The sequence below is a fragment of the Callospermophilus lateralis genome, chromosome 2 (assembly GCF_048772815.1).
Source record: "Callospermophilus lateralis isolate mCalLat2 chromosome 2, mCalLat2.hap1, whole genome shotgun sequence".
Classification (NCBI taxonomy): Eukaryota; Metazoa; Chordata; class Mammalia; order Rodentia; family Sciuridae; genus Callospermophilus; species Callospermophilus lateralis.
Window position 1 is genome coordinate 105,196,469 of NC_135306.1, and position 22,731 is coordinate 105,219,199.

General features: G+C 44.4%; 1 protein-coding gene across 1 annotated transcript in view; it reads left to right on the forward strand.

Annotated features, from left to right (window-relative positions):
• The first annotated feature begins 5,414 nt into the window (after window positions 1-5,414).
• Clmp (CXADR like cell adhesion molecule) overlaps window positions 5,415-22,731 on the forward strand; it is a 95,659-nt gene continuing 78,342 nt past the window's right edge. The window contains exons 1-2 of the mRNA XM_076846246.1: window positions 5,415-5,464; window positions 5,662-6,011. Coding sequence (XP_076702361.1) covers window positions 5,984-6,011 — 28 coding nt within the window. The 5' untranslated portion in view covers window positions 5,415-5,464; window positions 5,662-5,983. The remainder of the gene's footprint in view (window positions 5,465-5,661; window positions 6,012-22,731) is intronic.

A 22,731-nucleotide genomic window follows, 5' to 3' on the forward strand; every position in this document is an offset into this window, starting at 1 on the left:
AGGAGATCTATTCATAGACACAAAGAGCCTCAACTTTCTCCCTTCTAGCCCAGAATGTTTTCCATCATCGACAGCTGCCTCTTTGTAAACGTATGAGCTTGTAACCTAATCTGTGAGAATGGAACATAGGTGAATACCTCAAAGTGGTTAAAAGATGTGGTCCACAGTTCCCAGGCACCCTGTGAGAAGGGATAATAGCAGAAGTGTCCATCTTCCTACTGTGCTCCCTTCCTTTCTGTTGATCAGACTCTTCCCAGGCAGTCTTCCTTGACATCTCCTACAGTAGGCCCTGCTTTGATCCCTGTAGCTCTCTGAACTTTTCCCCCTCCATATTTGATTGCTGGTTTGTGTCCATCTCCCTTAACTCACCATTAGCTTGAGAGGGGAAAGACCAATTTTTCTTTGACCACCATTAATTTTCCACTGCTTGAAACAGAAAATAGTAGATACCTAATGAAGATGTGCTGGATTTTTGTTTTGTATAGTGTTGTTTCTACAGCACTGGGGATTGAACCCAGGGCATCACATATTCTAGGCAAGCTTTACACCACTAAGCTACATCCGCAGCCCATTTATTTATTTATTTATTTATTTATTTATTTATTTATTTATTTATTTATGAATGACCAGGTCTCCCTCAATTGTCCAGGCTAGCCTTGAACCTACAATTTTCCTTCTTCAGCCTTCCAAGTGGCTGAGATTACAGGCATGTGCCCAGCTTTTTTTGTTTTGTTTTCATGCTAGGGATTGAACCCAGGGCATCACACATGCTAGGCATGCTCTCTATCATTGAGCTACAGATCCAGCCCTGAATTACTGCCTGAAAGAAAGATGAATGGGTAGATGGATGGATGGATGAGGCTTATCATTCCCTCAAAGTTACCATCTCTCAGTAATTGAGTAATTTATCTTTCTGGTTGTGACAAGTTAACTTACCCAGCTTCCCTACTTTGTCAGCAGTCACTCAAAAGACAGTGAGTCATAGAGGTTTGCATCTTCTTACTTTATATCCCACCTTAATCATTTACTAACCATAGAATGGGATGTAATTTATTTAATTCTATGAACCTAATTTTCCTCATTGTAATATGATATTGTGAGGCTTACTTGCAGGAAGTAATCAAATGGCTGCTATTTCTTAGTGTACAATATATTAGCTCTCTTACACTCATCTTGGATGCCTCTTTTCTTGGCCATTCCCTGGCCTACCCACAATCATTGTTAAATTCTTAACCCTGTCCAATCTTTCGGAAGAAAGATTTTGTTTTGTTATCCTTCTGTCATCTGCCCTTCAAATGCAACAGATTCTAACCAGTCCCTCTGCTTCAGGTTTCCCTTCCAATGCATCATGCTGTCCCCCATTCTGGTGGCTCTAGAATCCCCACAGAGGAGATATTTAGGGTAGTACTCTTTGGCACTCCATAAGGGAGAAGACTTGAAACTGCATATGCAGATTGTTACAGGGCAGAGACCTGCCATAAAACTGAGGCAGCAATTGTGCCAGGAAGATTTCCCAACATCTCTGTCAGAGCAACAGAAATGAGTTTATTAGAGAGGATAGGAAAAGGGAAAAGATGACACTTTCAAGGGAGAGAGACCGAGCATTCCTTCTAGTTTTATTGAGGGGATCCCAGGGAAGTTTTTAGAGTCCTGCCCAGATACAACTTTTGACTTTTGACAGACAGCATAGGAACTACACGGTCCACTTCCAAGAAAGCACGGTATATTGCTCTTAGAGTTGGAGTTTTTAAGAAAATTGAGTCCTCCCCATTTTTGCCTTAATTTCTTGCCCCCTTACTCAGTTTATTACTCTTTGAATAGCCCCCATCAAGCTTTTTTGTGAGGGTCTTGGTGTTTTGGTTGCCAGGGTCATTGGGAGTTGTGATGGTTTGGTGACAAGGGAGGATTGAAGTCACCTGGGAGGGTGTGACATAATCTTAAAACAATAACATTTATTTATTTGCTTGCTTATTTATTTATTTTGCTGGGGATTGAAGGGAGTGGTGCTTTGCCATTGAGCCACACCCCAGCCCTTTTTATTTTTGATTTTGAGACAGGGTGTCACTAAATTGTTCAGGATCTCCTTATCTCAGGCCCTTGCTAAGTTACTGAGGCTGGCCTTGAACTTTGATCCTTCTGTGGGCAATAGTTTTTCTTAAGGGATATAATTGCAGCTAGGGGAGGTTTTAATATACCAAGGTCCCTTCTTCCTGTAAGGCTTCCTGTGATTTTCAGTTGCCCTTCATCGTCCAGTTCCTACTCACCTATTTCATGGCTTGCTAGCTACCTGACACATATCACTTTATAAAATATTGAGATAATGTCCTTTATCCATATGAAAGCATGGGGTAGGAAGATGGATGGACATGAAAGACATGACCCACTACTACCCAACCCTTGACCTCACCTCTGGACTGAAGTTGCCGATTTACACATCCTGTGGTTCTCATCAAGGTATTTTTGTTAACATCTTTTTGATGGGAAGATGCAGAACAAGTTCCAGAATTCTTTGCGTTGCATTAAGAATTCTTCACAATTTTGGCTTGTCTTAGGTATTTTGCTCCAATTTTCAATTTCATTTCATATATATCATTTCATTCAATGCCCTCTAAATACACCAAAGCAATACCCAACTCCATGTGTTTGTCCAGGAATGCCCCACCCAGGGCTTCACCCAGATCCTCTCATCTAATGAATGCTATTCCTCCCCAAGACCTGGCTTAGGCTTTCTTCAACCACACTAGCCTAGTGTGCTTTCCTGTCACAGAACTTCCATTGTTTCATTGTCAGGGCCATTACTCTGACATTTTACTTTCTGACATGGTTGTTGAAACATTTCACATGTGATCTTTTCTCTCCTACTACACTGGGAGAGCCATTAAGAGTCAGGGCCACCACCTGGTTCTTTGGGTTCCCCATGGCACCCAAGCATAATCTGTTGACCCCAGAATAGGTAGGGCATGGATTGCTGAGTTATAGGCCACACCAGAGGCACTCTTACTTTGCAAGGATGGCCCAGAAAAGAGGCTTTGAATTTAAGGATAGTAATCTCCTGGGGCCCCAAAGCCCTCCCCCAGGATGGTGAACCAAATACCTACTGGTTATAAGACTTTGGACCTGAGAAAACAGTATTTATGACCCAGTCTCAGCCTGACCAAATCATTTCCTGTGTTGATGGCTAATGACCTTGAACTGAAAGTATCTTGATACCTTGGACTTGAGCACATCTGCCTACACCCACACACATCTGTCTTTATGTGCAAACCAGCCCTCAAGCAATAAACAGCCTAGAGTAACCAGGCCTGTGAGAAAGGCCACCAGTGATGGAGGAGTAGAGATGGGGCCTTGAAAACATGCAAATACACTTCCCCTAGGAAGAAATAAAGAGGGGGAATCTGGATAAAGGGCATCTAAGAATTTTTGTACTAGTTTAAAAACTTTTTGGTAAGTCTAAAATTTTGTCAAAAAATTTAACAAATTAAAAAACAAACAAAAAATTACTTTCCCTGTGTAGTTTCCTTCCTTGTTCTTTATACTTTTTTTCCAACACATTTATATTGGGATTGTAATTGTGAATGCATTTGTTTTCCCCATTACACAAGAAATATAAAATGAAGAATGAAATTACTTCAGAGTCAAAGAAACCTTAAATACTTCATAATAGAAAATGTAGTAATTCAGGAGCCAGGGTTGTGGCTTAGTGGTAGAGTGCTCACCTAGCATGTGTGAGGAATGGGTTTGATCCTCAGCACCACATAAAAATAAATAAATAAAATAAAGGTATTGTGTCCAACTACAACTGAAAAATAGATGTTTAAAAACGTGGTATTTTAAAATATTAAATTATAATGCTAATATTGGAATAGAGAAGTTTTGATATTTATTTTGTGATCCAGGGCAAAATATTTAGCCCTAAGTTGTCATTTCCTCACCTAAATTGGAATTTAAAATGCCTACCAGTTAGCACTGTCATAAGAATTAAATAAAAATAAAACATTAATTAATATAAATCCTGGTCCATAGTTGGTGCCAATTTTTTTAAAATGTCAATTAATTACCAAGTTATAGTCACTTTGTGTCCTCCACACCTAAGACATCATATGGCACTGAGTGAATGCATAAGAAATAGTTACAAAAGGAGTGCATGAATAAATACTGCAATTTTACTAAGGCAACTCTACATCGGATCTCAGAGCCCCAAGAACGGCTCCTGCTTTTGCTAACATTTCTGAGTGTCCTGGCCTCTGCTTTCCTCCACCTTTGCAATGGAACTGGTTTTCATTACAACTGTAAGGACTGAGCCAGTTAGGACTAAAGGTCTTGGGCAGAGGGATGGAAAAACTAGACGAAGATGTGACCTAGTAGGCCACTAGCCCTCTGGGGTAATCTGGCAGCTGCCCAGCTTCTCAGGCTGTGGCCCCAGTTCCCAGTCTAGACTCCGGTGAAGGAAGGTGAGCGATTGCATCCTCACCCAAGCCTTCCATGGACATTGAGAGACTGGGGCCAGAGAGCGCAGGTCCCAGCTTTCTGGAAGGCCCGGTACAGGTTTCACCGTCTAAGCTCCAGGCAGTGAGACCTCAGTGCCGCTCTCACAGTTCTTTTCTCCGCAGGTTCCCTTTCGCCGCCACTGAGCAACCCGATCTTAAAGTACCAAACCCCTAAGGCCAAATAAGGGTAGGAGGCGACCGCTCCCTGTCCTGTTCAGCAGCCAGACTCCAGGTGTGCGCCTCCTTGGCAGGGTCGCGGGTGCCCAGGGAGTGCTCGCTGTAGCTCGGAGGAGGACTTCATTCATCTGCCTTCTTTTTCCTGAAAGGGGATGGTGCCAGTTTTGCCAGGGCCCTGTGCAATGCAGTTTGTTCTTAGGTTTCCTGAAGGACCTCATCCTATCAAGATCCGGATCCCCACTTCACTAGGACGGTGGCTAGCTTTGCTCTGCCCAGATCCCAGCGTGAACACTAACGGCAAGAGAGGATGAGCAAACGCAAAAGGTCAAGGGAAAGCCAGACAAAGTGTGGCTGCGAGCTGCCAGAACAGGCAGTTAAGTTGGAAATGCAACCACCAAACCGGTTGGAGACTGTCTTAACAACCCACGTCCATGCTCTACTGTCTAGGTGATGGTAGCTTCCTACTGTCCAAACCCTACAGGGAAAGGTCAGGAGAAAGGAGGAGGGAGGAGAAAAGAAAGGAGAAGTAGGAAGAATGTAAATTTTAAGGGAGAAGAGAAATGACTGAGTTGGAAGAGAAATGGAAGCAAAGAGTGGTGTGTGAGACGGAAGAAGAGATGCAAGCGAGAATGGAGAGAACAGAAAGAGAATTGAATTAACAAGGCCTCACCCTACGGCTCTTGGCCGAAGTGTTACTGTTTCTCTCCTACACAGAATCAACCCAACACCCAGCGCCTCCAGCAACCAAACCGCCTCCGGACCGACCCCAATTTCCCGCGTCCTTCCCTCCAGACCCCGAGGTAGATCCCCGCCCGGACCAACTCTAGCCTCTCCCCCGCCGAGCAGCCCCCACAGCTAACCCCAAACGCGGAGAAAGAGGGAGGGAGGGAGGAAGGGAGGGAGCCAGGAGGGAGGGGCTGCGGTAGGAGGCAACCATGTGGTTCCAGCTCAATTTTTTTTCCTCTCTCTTTCTCCACTCGTTTTTCTTTCCAAACAGGGAAAAGTGTTCCTTGAAGCGGTAGTGCCTTTCCTACTCGCCTTCTTTCCCCCGACCCTACTCCGGGCTCAGGTCCGAGTGCGAGCCAGTGGGGCGAGCGCTGGAAGCCCCACGGTGCCTGGGAGCTCAAGGCGCGGGGACCCGGGAGAGGGGCGCGGGGACACAAGGCGTGGGGAGGGCTGCTGCACCCGCACATGGCTGCAGCCCCCCGCGCGCACCCCAAAGCGCCGCGCCCAGCTATCCAAAGGTTTGTCGGCTGCGCCCAGCCGCCCAGCGACCAGGCAGCCGCTGAGCGGGGAAGCGCCCGCGTCCGAGAATCGGGATGTCCCTCCTCCCGCTCCTCTTGCTAGGTGAGTGCCTCGGGGAGGGCGGGAGTTTGGATGGCTCGGGGCAAACACAGCCCAGCGTCCGGGAAGACTCGCCTTCTGCACCGTGGTTCCCCGTAGCCCTTGAGTGCGCGGACCACTGGGTCCCTGCCTACCCGCCACGCAGGAGCGCATCTGGCAGCGGAGGACCGCCCAGTCGGCCATCGAAAATGTCTCACACATCTGGGCCCTTGAGCTGGCTGGGGGTTGGGGGGCATTTCCTAGTCGAGTTTGGCCGTGAACCATTTAATGTGGAGGGTCCTTCTTAGGGAGGTATTTGGTTTCAGGAGAATTGGGGGAGGGAAGGTTCATCCAGGAATTTTTGTGCCAGGTTCCTGAGGGTGGGGGGAGCTTTTTTGTTTCAAACAGGCGCCTCTGAGCGCTCAGATTAGAAACAGATGTGTTGAAGGGTAAGAGGAAGAGAGAGGGGAAGAGACTGGGCAGGAAAGGAGAGAAGGAAAAGGGGAAAGAGCGCAAGGACCAAGAGAAGGTGCAAGCACTAAAGGCGACGCGTAGAGGAAGGAAAAGGGGAAGATAGGGAAGCAGAACAGGATAGCAGGGACCGAGCGAAGGGAAGGGGATGAAGACTTAAAACGAATGGAAACAGAGCGAGCACCACTTTTTCTTAAAACATGCTCTGGGGAGAGAAGAGCCCTCCTCGGTGTCCCTTTGTGGTCTCAGACATCCTAAAGTAGGTTGACTTACCTAGGCTGGAGAGGGAGGGGCGGGTTTGCAGGACAGGACCCCACAGGGAATGACTAGCCCGAGGTTCAAGAAGGGGAATGAGCCTATGTGAGTGGTCAGGACAGGGGAGGCAGCAGAGAGAACTAAAGAAAATTCACAGCGTACCATGAAAGCAAGCTGGGGTCCACCTGGAGAAAGGACCCAAAGTTACCAGGAATTCAAAAATCAAAGAGCCCACTGGGGTGGTGGAGGATGGCTGATGGTCCTGCTCAGGACACCAGACAAACACTGAGGGAAGCACTAGCAGAACTAGTCCCCAGTTTGAAATGACTAGCTGGAAGATCTCTGCCAGCTTACTCATTACTCAGGGTTTCCTTTCCTTAGCTCTGAAATAAAATGAGATTGTTCCAAAGTCTCTTTTAGCCCTGAAAACCTACAATAGTAGGTGATGGAGGGAAGCTGATGTCTAGAAGAAACAGCAAACAAAAGTGAAGAGGCACTAAAGGGCCACCTTGGGATAGGTGGCCAGCGCTCTCTCTTTCTTTGGAACTTTACAAACTGTAGGCCAAACTCAGACTGGTAACCACCCAAGCTAGCGGAACGGAAGAGGTGGGCTAACCTAAACTATTGCTCAAATAGGATGGGAAATGCCTTTGGCTAAGTTTTGCAACATATGCCCTTTTGCACATCTGACCCAGCTGGATGGCACCTTTGTCTCTTTCACCACTGAGTTCTCAATTACTAGACATTTAATAGACTCAAACATTGGAGTCCTCTTATTAGGTCCTTGTTATACTGAGCACTTTGTATGTACTATTTTGTTAACTCCTTCATTCTTTATACCAACTCTATTGGCTACCCTTTGTGATTAACCTCATTTTACTGACAAAGAAATCAAGGTGTAAAGAGGTCAGATAACTTGCTCAAGGCCATGAGCTCATAGTTAGCAGAGATGGGATTTGCAGGTAGGTCAAGTGCAGTTAATGGTGGAAGTGAAAAGTGACTGGTCCTTATGAACAGTTGCCATCTGCTGTTGTACCTGGTTGTGAACACCTGTGATGATCAGCTTTAGTTCAGGAGAAAGGAGGATCTGAGCAAGATGTGGGTCAAAAGATGTCATAATTCACCAGCCCTTGTTTATTGAGTGCCTACTGTGCACAATCATTCCTCTGTTGAGAAAAATACAACCCTGCCTTCATCATTAAAGTCATCTCTCTGATTTCTCTCTTGGGTCTGTCCTGTGTGTGTGTGTGTGTGTGTGTGTGTGTGTGTACGTGCGTGTGTGTAAGAGAGAGTTTTGATGCACTGGGGATATAACTCAGGGCCTTGTGCAACTGTTATACCATCAAGCTATATCCCCAGCCCTTGGGTCTTCCTTTATAAAATTTTTACAAAGTAAGGTCTGAGTATAAGAGAAAAGCAGACTTGTGACTTAGAATTCTACACAACTGGATTTTCATTGTTCACATCTACTATTAATCTTTTGCTACATGTAGGACTTTGTCAGGTATCCTTGAACTCATGACATCTGGACTCTGAGTTGATTAAACTGTTCAAGGAAGAGACAGACATCAGAGGGGAACAACACTGAGGGAACCCCTCCCCAGCTGTCATCTCTGCAGGAATCAGGAGCCCCCAGGGGAAGCAGTTCTGCTGACTGGATTAGCCCCTGATTACAAAGATGTTTTGAACCCTGATATGCTTGAGGACTCTTTAGAAAAGCCAAAAAGAAAATCCACAGAATTGCCTGAATCTTAAAATCATCTCTGGGCCTTTAAAGGGGCAGTTCTGGGGCTGCTTCTGATTATGGCTGGCTTGATTTCAGGCTTTTCTTTTCCTAGAAAATGCACAATACAGCAGAGAAATTAAGAAGGCTGAGAGAGTCCAGGGTCTCATTAAGGATGGGCCAGTTGATTCTTTAACTTCTGGACCAGCCAATAAGTGAAGTCAAATGCTCTGCCTCTGATGTGAATGAACAAGTAGTGCTCTGAGCCCTGCGGAATAGGAAGGGGGACCCCAACCTCTTCAAATACCACCCCAATCCTCCCCTGTTGTTAGGATCCTCATGATTCCACCTTAACTTTCCTGGACATCATAATCCCATGCTACATTTGTGTCCTACCTGACTCTCTCCTCCATCCTGCATACCGATACCTTATGAAGTGGCTGGTAGAATGCAAAGGACTTGGACTTGGGAGTCTGGCGAGCTCCCTGGGTGTTTGTTCTGACTCCTTTGTTGGTAAAATGAGGATGGGGTACATGGATCTGGAATTCAAAATTTCTATAACCATGATCTTTCTCCCTTCTCATAAACACTTGGTAGTGCCCTTTGTTTTTAATATTGAGTGCAAATACCTCAGTCTGAGAGGATGGGGAAAGAGCTTGGTTTCCCAGAAAATGAGCTCAAGGAAGACTTGAAAGTATAAGCCACTGGGATAGGACATGATGATGGTCATAATAATGAGATATTATATATATATTTTCCCAGTAGGCACATATCTTGTCTCATCCTATTTTTGTCTTGTACACATAGGAGTGGATTTCATGAAGGTAGTTGATGATGAACTAGACATACTTTTTTTTTTTTTTAAAGTTAGAGTCACAGATTTTCAAAATTGGAAAAAAGCTAAGAGAATGTCTAAATCAATAGCTCATGAAATTTTGAGTCCCAGACCCTTCTGAAAATCTGATGAAAACCACAAAACCACTTATCGAAGTTGCACATGCATCAAATTTTGCCAATAATTTCTAGGGGCTGATTAACCTTCTGATATCCTTCCTTGGAACCTAAGTTTAGAGAGACTTGGCTAAGGTTTTACAGCTAGCTTAGTAGAAGGGTCAGGAATGGAACCCTATTTCTGTGATGTGTCCCTATCCCATGTTCTTGAAACAGAAAAATGTCTCTCCTTCTTTTTCAGCTCATGTAGTTAAACTTCTAGATCACAGTCACTCTTCCAGTGCTTCAGTTAAATGAGCTAAATGCTGAATAATTGGCATGGTTTTTATGTTGAGAAATTGGTTGAAAAATAGGGCAGATGTCGTAACATTTCAATTTAACTATCATAACTGGAAATCCTGGAAACTGTGCAGTGTCATGTTTAATGTCTGGCGCATTTAGGAGAAAGGAATTAATACCCTAAGTTCCAAAGATGTTGGTATGTGCATACAAGGAGTGGGACTGGAAATCAGTGGCTTCAACCTTTATAATTTTTCTGGGTTATCCTGGGAAAGTCATACCACCCTCAGTTTCCTCCTGTGTTCAATAAGGATATTAGCCTAAGGTTAGATCTTATGCCGCTACCTCAAATTGTGAGGTTTTGAATTCTAAGATTGTGCTAGCTGGTTAAGATATGGTTGTGATCAGGAAGACTTGGGTACTGCCATGCTTGATTTTTTTCAGTTATTGTCTACTCATAGCAATATGTGGCATGATTATGAACCCAGAAGAGCCAATGAACCAATACAAAGAAAATAGCATAACCTCCATCCTACAACTGCGCTGTGGCTCTGTGAACCAGGGAACATCATTTGAGGTCAGGGTAATGACCAGATCTCCCTACCCAGGAAGTTCAGTAACTGAAATACAAAGGACCTCATCCTAGGCCATTACCTACAAAACTCCAATAAGAATAGACACCCAGGAGAGACTTCAGTGTAAAGAGTATTATGTGAAACAACTTGCAAACATTAAGCATTTTCTTCTAATTTTAAGGCACAATTTGCATATAATAATGTGTACCTATTAAATGTATGGCTTAATGGATTCCTTGCATGAATTTGAATCTGCGCTTGGGGTTTGAAATATGAGTTGCATATTATTTATTATTAGCTCACTGTTATACCCTGAGAGGAGAATATATAGAGCAGGAGTATTTTGATGATTTATTTAATTTCTAATATTTGTAATGGTGAAGCAGTTTCTTAAGTACATTAAGCATAACTTATCTCTCCCTCCAATTGTTCTCTGAGAGTAAATGTCATTATTATTACTGCATTTTACAAATAAATAAAATGAGGCTTAAAGAAGTAAAACAAGCTTTTTAGGAAAACGCTGATAGTAAACAGGTGAGCTGGGACATCAAGCCAGGACTTGGGATTCCAAACACCATGTGCCTTCCATTTACCAGGAGAGATGCTATTATTCTGAAATCATGGCTGTGTGGCCAAGAAGATAGTGTTTGGCTGACACAGAGGTCACAACAATGGGTGCTAAACCATACATCCCAAAGTGGGAAATTCTGTTGGAATATTTATTATCACCCACACCCTTCCCAGGTTCATTCAAATTTTTCATAAGTAGTTTGTTTGATTTAATGACTTGTTTATAACTGAGTTACTAGTTATATATCATGTATGAGTTACTAGTCCCTTCTACTTAGTCAGAGCCCTTTTGTAGCCCTTGAGCTTATTGTGTAGAGTGCCCTGCTCTGGGAACTGATGCAGTCTCCCTTCTTAGCCATGATCTTGAGGCTGTGGATGGTGAGGCTTAGGGAGGGGTAGGACTTGCTTGTATGTTGCTTTTTCTAATAAAATTCCTATTTTCTGCAGTTCTGAAAGAATGCAGATTCTACCACTCTCCCTCTCCCCCTGCCCCCCTCCCCACCACAGTTCTGGTTATCCGAGCCTCCTAAATGTCTGGATTCTGGGAAAATATAAGTGTATTTCCTTTGGCACCCTGCAGACCCACATGGGGAAGAATGCTGACATCAGACCTTGATTTTGTGAGTGGCAGTCAGTTCAATGGCTGTGTGTGCAATCTCAGCCAAAGTCTGCTGGTGATAAGACTGAAAACTGCTTTGTTTAAAGAGAAGGCAGGGAAGAAAGCTGTTTCCTTTGTGCCCATACTGAGAGGAGAAAATGAGCACTATCTTCAGAATAGCTCCCCAATCAGTGTGGAATATTGGAAGTTTTTCTAAAGAGAAACAGCAGAGGAGGTCTTGAAAGACTGGGTCAGAAAGCTGGAGTAGACAGAAGAGGAAGGCTAGGGGCAGGGGGAGGGGAAACAAGGAGAGAGGCCAGAAAAGGAGGGAAGAGGAGAAAGGCAGAGGGACTGCAGAGCAGGGAAAACCAAGCTAAACCAACCTGGTGTTTGTGCAGCACCCTTTCCTGAGATCATTCTTTTTCAGGGAATTCGCTGTTCCCCCTTTATCCTCTTTGTTCTTTTGTGGTGTGGTCCTGGGAACTGAACTCAGGGGATCTCTACCCTGAGCTGCATTTCCAGCCCATATTTTTATTTGCTTCATTTTGAGACAAGGTCTCAGTAACTTGCCCAGACTGGTCTCAGACTTGTGATCCTACCGCCTTAGCCTCTCCCAGGTCACTGTTATTATAAGCGTGTGCCTTGTACCCTGTTCCCTGTGTGTTCTTTAGCACTCGCATCTTACCCTGCCATTTCTGACTGCATTCACACTCACTCCCTCACAAGATAATTACAGAAAGGTCAGGCATGGTGCCTCACAACTGTAGTCCTATTGATTCCAGAGGTTGAGGCAGCTGAATTGCCAAGTTCAAGGTCAGCCTCATTAAGTTAGGGAAGCCCTAAGAAACTTTGCAAAGCCCTATCTCAAAATAGAGAATAAAAAGGGTTGGGGATGTGGCTCAGTGGTAAAGTGCTCCTGGGCACCCCCAAAATCCCCAGTACCCCCCCCAAAATGCCCAGTATCAAAAAAAAATTAAAAAATTAGGGATAAGTCTTGCAGTCTTCAGATCCTAAGCTAGGCTCTGAGACTCCAATAACAATTTCTGTCCCCTAAGAATTCACCCAGTGGGGAGACCATCATAAACATGAAATTACAGAAAGGACAGAGAGATCATGTAGGAAAGCACCAAAATTTCTAGGAGTTCAGGAGGAGGCAACTTATTTGCGTGCCAAATCTGTGAAGGTCCGGTATTTCTTCTGTGGTCTTCAGGGTCTATGTCTGATCTTTTCATATTCCTCATGGCACTTCCATGTGAGTGAGGTTGGTGCTAAATAAGCAGGGTGAGGGGTGATGGATCACCCCATCAGCATCGAAAAGGATGCATTAATCAGTGTGTGTCCTTGGCATTTAGCCAGGTACTTCCTGGAGGGATTGAATCTCCCCAAGACCTTGCCTCTTCAAAGTTATGGTGTCATTCTTCATCACAACCTGCCAGCTACACAGCTACCACTATTACCTTTTCCCTCATGGGAGGCTAAAAAGAAAAAGAAAGAATTATTCTATCAGTGAATTTGAAGCTCTTAATAAGGGCAGTCTGTTCACCCAGGGTCTGTATGGTATTCCTCCATGTGGAAAGAGAATAGGATCAAGTCAGGGAGGAATTTTCATTATCAGGAAAAGAGACTCAGCCCCTGACATTCTTATTTCTTTTCTGGATGGTGTTGGGGGTGGGGATCCAATCCCTGAGAGGGAAATTGCTTTGTGACTTCACTGTTTAAATTTAGGCCTGGGTTTGTGGGGATCGTTCAGACTTGGAGCAATAAGCCTTCTAACCCAAACTCTGTCACTTCTCATTACTTCCAATGACAGTTCCAATTATTTCCAATCACTCTTCAAGGGAAGAGCAGGGGGATGGAGCATAAAGCTTCCCATGTGGACCAGCCATGGAGCAACTGCTATAAGAGCTGGCCTCTGGAGTCCCCAGACCCTGGCTTGAAGCCTGTCTGGGGTGCTGCATAATTGCATGACCTTGAACAGATTGCTTCACCTCCCTAACCTTATTTTTCTCGACAGTAACAATGTCATAGTGTGCGCGTATGTGAGAGAAAAATTAAATGAAGCTAATGCATGTAAAGAATTTCAGCCCCCTACTTGGTACATAATGAACAGCGAACATCTATTGTTATCATGACTGTCTTTGCTGGGGGAAGGTCAGCCCAGGGGTATTTGTGGAACCTGCTGGAAGACAGCTGATTTGGGTCATGGGGCCAGTCTTCAGTGTTCTGGCCATGGCTGCTCCTCTGCCCTGCAGGCAAGTTCCTGGTGTCCTTTGGGTAATATCGCCTTGCTCCAGGACCCCAAGGGACTCATAGACCCCATCTGTGCCCCATCTGTCTGCAACTGCTCCAGGAGAGTAACTTTTTGTTTTATTTATCCCTGGGCAAGAGATGCCCTTCCTATGCTGCTTAGCATGCTGTCTGCAGGTCACTGAAGCAACATCACAGCATGGAAGTCTTTTCTCAAGCTGTGCCTTCTCTACCACATGCTCTCTAATACCTGTGCCAATGTGGACTGCCCAGCTTGGGCAAATAACTGCTTGTTTCATTTTTGCTTTCAGTGTCAGATAGTTTTATTGAGCATTTACTATATACTAGGCATCATGCTAGGGATTCTCATACAAGTAATTTTGGTGTCCTTACAATGATCAATGAGGTTGGTATTATTCTTACTTTATAGGTCAGAAAACTGAGGTTAGGTATTTTGTCCTGGGCTGTATAGCTTGATATAACAAAATGGTAAATTGGAGCTCAGTTTACTTTCTGTAAAGTAAACATGGAGCCGGGAAGTCAGAAATGAAAAGATAGCAAAGGTAACAGGCACAGTTACATGAAGCTTAATAATAGGGATATGTGTTAGTTTTAGTCACCATGAACAAAACACCTGACACAAATAACTTGGGGGAGGAAAGATTTTGGCCTGCAGTTTCAGAGGTCTTAGCCCACGGTCAGCCACTCCATTATTTTGGGCCTGAGGTGAGGCAGAACATCATGGTGGAAGTGCGTGGAAGAGAAAAGTTGCTCAGTTCATGGATGCCAAGAAGAAGAGAGAGTGAGAGGGAGAGAAAGGGGAGAAGATAAACCCTTCCAGGCACGTCCCCAGTGACCTACTTCCTCCAAGGAGGCCCTACCTGCCTCCAGTTTCTACCTCCTCCTAGTACTCTCTTCAGGTATCAAGAGATGATTCCATTGATGAGGTCTGAGCCCTCATGATCCACTCACTTCCCCAAAGCCCTCCCTCTGAACATTGCTTCATTGGAGACCAAGCCGTCAACACACGAATTTGGGGGACATTCAGATTCAAAACCTAACAGGATCTGTTCTGAGAAATTGTTACCAGGCGATTCTGCCCCTATACAAAATTAAAGTGTACTTACACAACCAAGGTGGCTATGGCGTCACTAGATCTAATCTTGTGGGACCACCTTCATGTATTTGATCTATTGTTGACTGAGTCTTCTTGACATGGCACATGACTTGCTGATACACAGCAGGAGGCCACTCAGGGACGCCTTCCAAGGAACTATAGATTCCTATGATCTCAAGCAGTCATGTCCTGACCAAAATTAGACTCTGAAGAGCCCAACACCCAAATTCAAGATGTGTTGAATTACATTTCCTTTTTAAATTCAGAAGGAAAGGCAAACATCAAGGTGAGAAGAAAAATCTGTTCTTTTCTGCTCACCTGAGCAGCAAAGTGTGATTTTTCTCCTGATGAGAGAGGGCTGAACTGGTGTCCCAGATTCCTGCAGGCCCAGAAGTCTTGCTCCAAATGCATCCTCGGGCCAGGCAGGTGAAGTCTGGGTTTTCAGCTGAGGTTTTGTCCCCATCCACTTCCCTCTGAGGGAGTTTCCTCCCCCACCCCCATTACAGCCTGTAACTAAGTGCAGCAGGTTCTGCCCCCTCTGTCCTCCTTGGAGGAAGGTCTGGAAATGAGGCCACCTCTCCGCAACTCCCTTTCATCTCCACTGCTTCTTACACCCTCTTCCTAGAGCCCTGCAGTTTCCCAGGCCTCGAGGAACCCAGGTGACTCTACCCCACATACTGCCATGGTAGCCTGACCTTCCTCCTGCTTCTTTCCTCTCCAGACCCCAAATGGCCTGCTCTCAGTCTAACACCAAAGGAGAGAGGGAGAGAGAGCTCTATACAGATAACCCTCAGTGCTGTGTCTTTCCTTTCTGTTCCTTCTCCTGATGCACCCCCCCCATAACCTTTGCAGGAGATCTACCCCTGAAAGACTGGACTGCCAAGTGGCCCCAAGTTTACAGAGGTGCTTTGCCTCAAGTCCCACACCTGGCTCACAAAGACCTCCTCACTATGGACCTTCTATTCCCCTAGGCCTTGTTACATCTTCTGCCCTTCCTCCCATCCTTTAAGAACAGGGGTTCAAAAACTCAATATCACCATATCTACATTCCTGGATTCGCTGACTCTCCAGGCTGAGAACTCTGTACTCCCAGAGCTGCTTGTTCACACCTTTTTGGGGGGGCAGGGAGGTGAGACTGGAGATTTAACCCAGAGGTGCTTAACTCACTGAACCACATCCTCAGCCCTTTTTATTTTGAGAGAAGGCCCAACTAAGTGGCTAAGGCTAGCTTTTAATTTGCCATCCTCCTTCCTCAGCCTCCTGACCCATTGGGATTACAGGCATGTGCCACCACACGTGGCTTGTTCAAAACTTTTGAATAGCATAGGTGACATTACAATGCCATTTGGAGTTCTCGGTCTTCTCCTGGGATTGCAGCAGGGAATACCAGACCAACCCAGCAATGTGGACTGACTCCTGCTCTGGCCCTCTTAGGTCCTCCGAGGTGAATGGCTAAAGAATCATGTGTGGGCCCTGAGCCAATTCAGGGGCCCCTTTCCTCCTGCATGGAGCTTAAGCCACTCTTCCTTCTCTTTTCCTGCTTCTCTTCTGCCTTGATGGGTTCACCTTGTTTATTACCAACCCTACCAGGCTATTACAGAGGCAGAGTAAGCAGAAAAAATACAAGTCAGGCAATGATCACAGAAAATTTAGCTGGGACTTAAAACATAGGATCTCCAGGTTTAGTGCTTACATGTATGTTAGCTCATCTAATCTGCATGGCAGTGTTGTGAGGCAGGTATTGTCAGATTGTTTTGCAAATAAGGTTCAGAGAGGTTAAGCAATTGTTCTGGTGTACCTCAGTGAGTCAAATCAAAACTAGAAGCTAGGTCTTCTAGTTCCCAAATCACTTCTTTTCCCCTTGCTCTAAATGACCATGAACCCTGTTGTGAGTAGATTATGCATCCCATAGCTTTCAGCAGGGCTTCTGTGCTGGTTCCCCTCTTCAATTTTTTTCTCTCCACCCCTACCCATTAAGTGGACATTCAGGGAGCTTTCTTTGAAAGACAATTGCCAGTAGATAGTGGCAATGACCGTAGGTACAGTGAGCAGCCATCCTAATTTGCCCAGGAATGGGGTTTCTGAGGATGTGAAATACAGGATCTTTAGGGCTGAAACCTGAACAGTTTTGAAAAAATCATCTGGTGAGTCACCTTAGTATTATCTCGCCATCTCAAGTGTGATCTTCACACTAGCCTCTGGTTTTACTGGGGAACTTTATAGAAATGCAGATTCTCAGAACTTTTCCAAACCCTGAACCCGAATCTGCCTTCAGAGCAAGATCCTCATGAAGTTATTTAAAAACACACATACAAATGCACACACATACATACATACATAGTATTTTAGAAGCTCTAGAGCAGGACTTAAAGCATCTTCAACAAGAGTTAGGGAATTGGAAGTTCACATCTGAATTAACTAAATTGGGACAGAATTTTCTGTAATTGTGGATGCCATGCAATGCTACAAAAGACTTAGGTCTGTAAGTGGTGGAAAGGGGTTAAGGTCTCCTGTTCAATTGAATTAGTTAACTTTTTCATCACTGTGACCAAAATACAAGATAAGAACAACTTACAGGAGGGAAAGTTTATCTGGTGCTCACAGTTCCAGAGGCTTCAGTCTATAGATGGCCAACTCCATTGCTCTGGGCCCAAAGTGTAGAGAAGCTGCTCCCCTTGAGGCAACCAAGAAGCAAAGAAAGAAGGGAGGAAGAGACCACGGGGCGCAGGATGGGGGGTGGGGGGATGCACCCTTCCAGGGCATGCCTCCAGTGACACACCTCTTCCAGCCAGGACCCACCTGCCTACAGTTTCCACCCAGTCAATTCATTCAAACTGAACTGATTAGGTTGCAGCTCTTGCTGTCCACTCATTTCATCTCTGAACATTCCTGCAATAACACACACACTTTTGGGGGACACCTCATATCAAAACCATAACAGGGAAAGGGTGGTAGGTGATTCAGCATTGTGTAAACATGAGTGAGCAATGGTTAGATCTTCTGTCCCACCATCTTCTGTTTAGTATTCCAGATGCCCATCTCCTTCCAACAATGACCTTCTTAGGATAGTGTTGCAATTTCCTGGTTCCCTGGTTATGTCCCTTGATTAGGAACCATCTAGAATGTCACAGTGATAGCAGATAAGCCACAGCATATGCCAGGACAGTAGCAGGCTATGTTCTTGGGGCCCCAGGGCTCAGAGATGTGAAATAAAAGCCAAAAGGGTAATGCTTATAATAGGAGTCATACTTGACAAACAGCAGACCCCCGGTAGCTCCTGACAAAATAATCAGTTTATCCAAGATATTCCAAACCCACATGTGTTCCCTTTGTTGCCTGGTTCCCCATCACAAGGATCTAACCTGGCTTTGCAAACAAGCTATCAGTGACGTCCTGCCTGTTCTTGCCCATGATGGGTGCCTGTCTTGGATGTGAACAGAAGTAATCCAGTCAGTGCTCCAGGTGCGGAAGGGGCCTCGGGTGTTTCATTGACTTCTCTAGACCTTGACTTATCTTGCAGAAAATTTGGGTGAAAGCAGTTGTTCAATTCTTTTAAATGGGCTCAGTGCATTATCTTCTGTTCATCTTTTTTTTTTTTTTTTTCTCTTAAACCTGCCTACCCAATGTTAATATGAAAGGCACAAAGCAAGGTGGGAAAGTCATTTGTATTTCTGGGATTGCAGTGTGGCCTTGAACTAAAAGAAGCATAACCCACATTTGTTGACTCTCTCTATTACAGGTCACATGCTCAGTAGGGAGCTAGAAAGAAGGGCAGCCCAGAGGAGAGAATGACAGGCAGGGCCCGAGATGAATGTGTTCATCCATTCAGTTAGAGCTGTTTCAGACCAAACTGATTTCTGGGCTAATATTAATTCCTCCCTGAAATCAAGCCATCACTTTACTCATAAAATGGGGAGATGTCTCAGATGTAGATCTGGTTTTAAAGCAATTTCTTCCATGCATGTTATTTCCCCCAGGATCTCAAAGGGCTTGGTTGTAGGTGGATCTTATAAGAAAATAAGAATTTCAGTTAAGGAGCAACTCGTGTTTGTTCTTGTGAGTGGAGATGGAGCCATACATGCCCCAAGACCCTGCTCATTAACAGTCTGGTCAGAGATTGACAAAGGAAAAAGAAAATAGTGAATGATGTCAGATAGAATAGATTTCATGCTAAAATGTTTGGAACAGGAAATAATGGAAATGAGACTTTTGGGGGAAAGGTGGTCAATAAATTGGAATATTCTTTAGCTAACAGTGGAGAAAGAATATGTGTACCTGGCTGGGTGTGGTAGCACATGCAATTTGAGAGGCTGAGGCAGGAGGATCACAAATTCAAGGTCAGCCTCAGCAACTTAGTAAGGCCCTAACCAACTTAATGAGACCCTGTTTCAGAATAAAAAATAAAAATGGAGATGTGGCTCAGGAGTAAATTGCCTCAGGGGTTCAATCCCCAGTACTCCCCCACCCCCACCCCCAAAAAAGAAAATATGTGTACTAGGAGGTGAAAGCAAAGTCATTTGAGGGCATTGCAACAGGGGGCAGGCAAGTGGGTGGAATGTGGAGTCTGACAGCCTGGGGCATAAGAAGAGATGGGGAAAGGACATGTGGGAGTGGAGGTTATTGTGAAATAGTTGTTCAGTTTCATTCTGGAAATAGCACACGTTCATGGTTTACAGGCTGATTGGGGCACCCACCTCAGGCATTGTTGGGAAGTGATGGGAAGTGCTATGGTTTGGATGTGGTTTGCCCTCACCAGCATGGCAATATTTAGAGTTGCTACAAGATTTATTGTGTGCCAAGTCCCCTCTGACTGCTATAAGGCTTGATATTGCAGCATTTGTTATAATGAGGGTCCACTTGTTTGTGCAGCTTCCTCTTTCCTCAGTCTTCCCTAATCTTTCTGGTACAGGAGATTAAATGATGAACACTTTTACAAATTGATCTATCCCATCCACCCAACAGAAATCACTTCCAGGAAGATGATTAGCCACCCTCTATTTATGAAAACAGCAAAAACTCAGTATTTGCAAAAAGCCCTTTCCTAAGATTGCTCTCAACATGAGGAATGACTTTCTCCCCTCAGCCCCCCAGTTTTTTATTGGTGCATCATAGTTGTACATACTGATGGAGTTTGTCGTTACTTATTCTTACCTGCACACAGTACATAATATAACAAAATAAATTGGCCGATATCCCAGCACTTCTCCCTATCCCCCGACTTGGTCCTTTTCTCCACTGATCTCCTTTTGATTGTCTTGAGATCCACCTTCACCTTTCTATTTCTTTTTTCTCTCTAGCTTCCACATCTGAGAGAAAACACATGACCCTTGACCTTCTAAATTTGACTTATTTTGCTTAACATAATGGTCTCTAGTTCCATCCATTTTTCTGCAAATGACATATTTCATTTTTCTTTATGGCAGAATAAAATCGAGGAATGACTTTCTACTCTGAGGGGCAGACTCCCTTCATGGAAACTGCCCCCAGCTGAGGGCTTGACGATTAATGCCATAATTACCTTGCACATTTACAAAGGGAGGTTTTGAAACATTTATCTGTGACGGGTTCTATGCTAGACATTTTCAAATACATATAATCTCATGTAATACAACCATAACCTAAAGTACACAGTGCCAGCCCCCACTTTAAAAACGTGAAAACTGAGGCTCAGAGGGGTTTAAGGGACTTGCCTAAAGACACAGGGCCAGGAAGCTTCAGAGACAGCATCCTTTCTATTTCATCATAGCTATATCTTCTACCCAACAGCCTACCCTTGGCTTCCTTTTTCCCAAAAGCCCTTTAAATAGCTGAACAAAGACCCTTCATATATTGTCTCCCATCAGCTCTTCTCTTCTACAAGTGAAACGCTCCTGTTTCCTTTTGCTTTTCTCCATAGTTATCATAATCATGGTAGTATCATTAATTGAGGTCATGTTATGTGCCAGGCACCTAATATGTAAACTCAATTAATCTCCACAAATTAATCTCCCTAAAATAACTCCACTTGATGCAGGAGCAAACTGCTGAAATTCAGAGAAATAATTTGTCCACTGGCACTCAATTAGCAAATGACCAAAAGCTAAGATTGAGCATGGGTCTCTGGGACTGTGGAAATAAGAAAGGTGCCAGGGTGAAGGGATGGAAGGAAGATGGTGGGAATCCAAGTGAGAGATGATGAAAACTTGGATGTTCTCCCACTTGAACTGTCTTCATCATGTTGACAAGTTTGGCCTCCCCTGCAGAATGACTTAGCACCAACAAGGGTATTTCACAGGAGCCTAATTTGTGTGTAGTATAGTCCTGAGTTATTGAGGGCATTGCTCTGTGGAGGGCTTTTTGAAAAACAACCATATTGAGCTATAACTGACAGATGATAAATTGCACACATTTGAAGCATGCAATTTGTGAAGTTTTGGTGAAGTTTGGTGATATATATATCTCCATGAAATAATCATTAGAGTCAAGATATTTTAAATAGATATCATAAATATGAAAAGCACAGTTTCCCTACTAATGAAGTTTTGAGGTTCTAATCTTGTTCAAATCTTCATGGAGGCGCCAGGAGAAGAACTCAAGAAGGATCATGAAGGCCCATCCTTGATCCCTTGTGGAAGTTTACACCGGGGCTCAGCCATAGTCCAGATCCTGTAGGACCTATCAGACTTCCTTGCTGCTGTGTATTTTCTAATTTATTTTCATCTTGAGGCCAGAGCCCACATTTCCAACTCTGTTTGGCTTCTCTGGATTTCCATGAATCCTTTAAGTTTAAGAATAAATTCACTGTCAAGTTTTTGTGGGTGAAAAATTAAGAAAAATGGAACCCACAGGCTTGGTCCTCTAACTCAAGTTTCCCTCTTTTCAGGGTTTCTGATTCATCAAGGATGGAATGAGTCATCCAGAGTCTCCTAGAAGATATCCAGGAGACAGGGAGACAGGGCCAGTGTCCACTTCTTATCTCCCCATCTGTCCCCTTGTCTTCATCCTTGCCTCCTGAGACCCTTTCCCATGCCCCAAATATACATTCCAGCAAAGAGGGCAAACTACACTTAGAGCACTGAAGATTTGGAAGGAAGGGCCCTGAATTCAAAAGCAGAGGCTTACTTTAAGACAGCCCATATGGCCTAAAATGCCATCTTTATCCTAAGAGCCCCTACATTTCCCTTTTTCAAAATTATCTCTAACTACTCTAAACTCCCATAGACTTTCCATTATGCCAACATTTCAAATATAATTATTCATACACATGGCTTCTTTTTCTTTCTGTACCATAAGTTCTCTGAAGGCATGATCCTGATCTGACTGCTCTTGGCAGCCTCTGCAGCATGTAACAGTATGCAATAAAGACTTGCTGAACAAATGAAAGAGTGACCCACTTGTCCTAAACCTCAGCGAAGGACTGAGCTGAGCACAATATTACCCCAGTGTCTCTCATGACATTTCCCACGTATGAATTAGATGACTCCCGCCAGGTGATTCACATGTGTGACAGAACCAGGGAGACTCTTCCACTGCTTCTCCACACACATGGTTAACTCTCTGGAAAGATGAGGCTTGGCTTGGCTTGACAGGCTTGACCGTTACCATTGAGGCTCCATCCCGGAGGAGCTATACCTTCCACCTCCAACAGTCCCAGCAAGTGCTAGTGAGCCAGGAGAGACTGGCATTCAAAATGGAGGGACAGAGTTCTGAATAGAGCTCTGGGGGCTAGAATCTCTGTACTCACTCTCAACCTTGGAAGGAAACTCACAGGGCAGTGGAGCCTCCAAGTCACTAGTCTATTGCCCCCTTCCACACGCATCCAGTCCTTGTGAACAAATCTGAAAGGCCCATATGGCCACAAAAATGAAAGTATTTAGGAATCAGACAAAATTTGATTTGAAGTATAGATGTGCCTAGATTAGCATTTCTTAGATTTTTAGATTTCAGGGACCAATAAAATTCCACAAGTAAATTTGGGC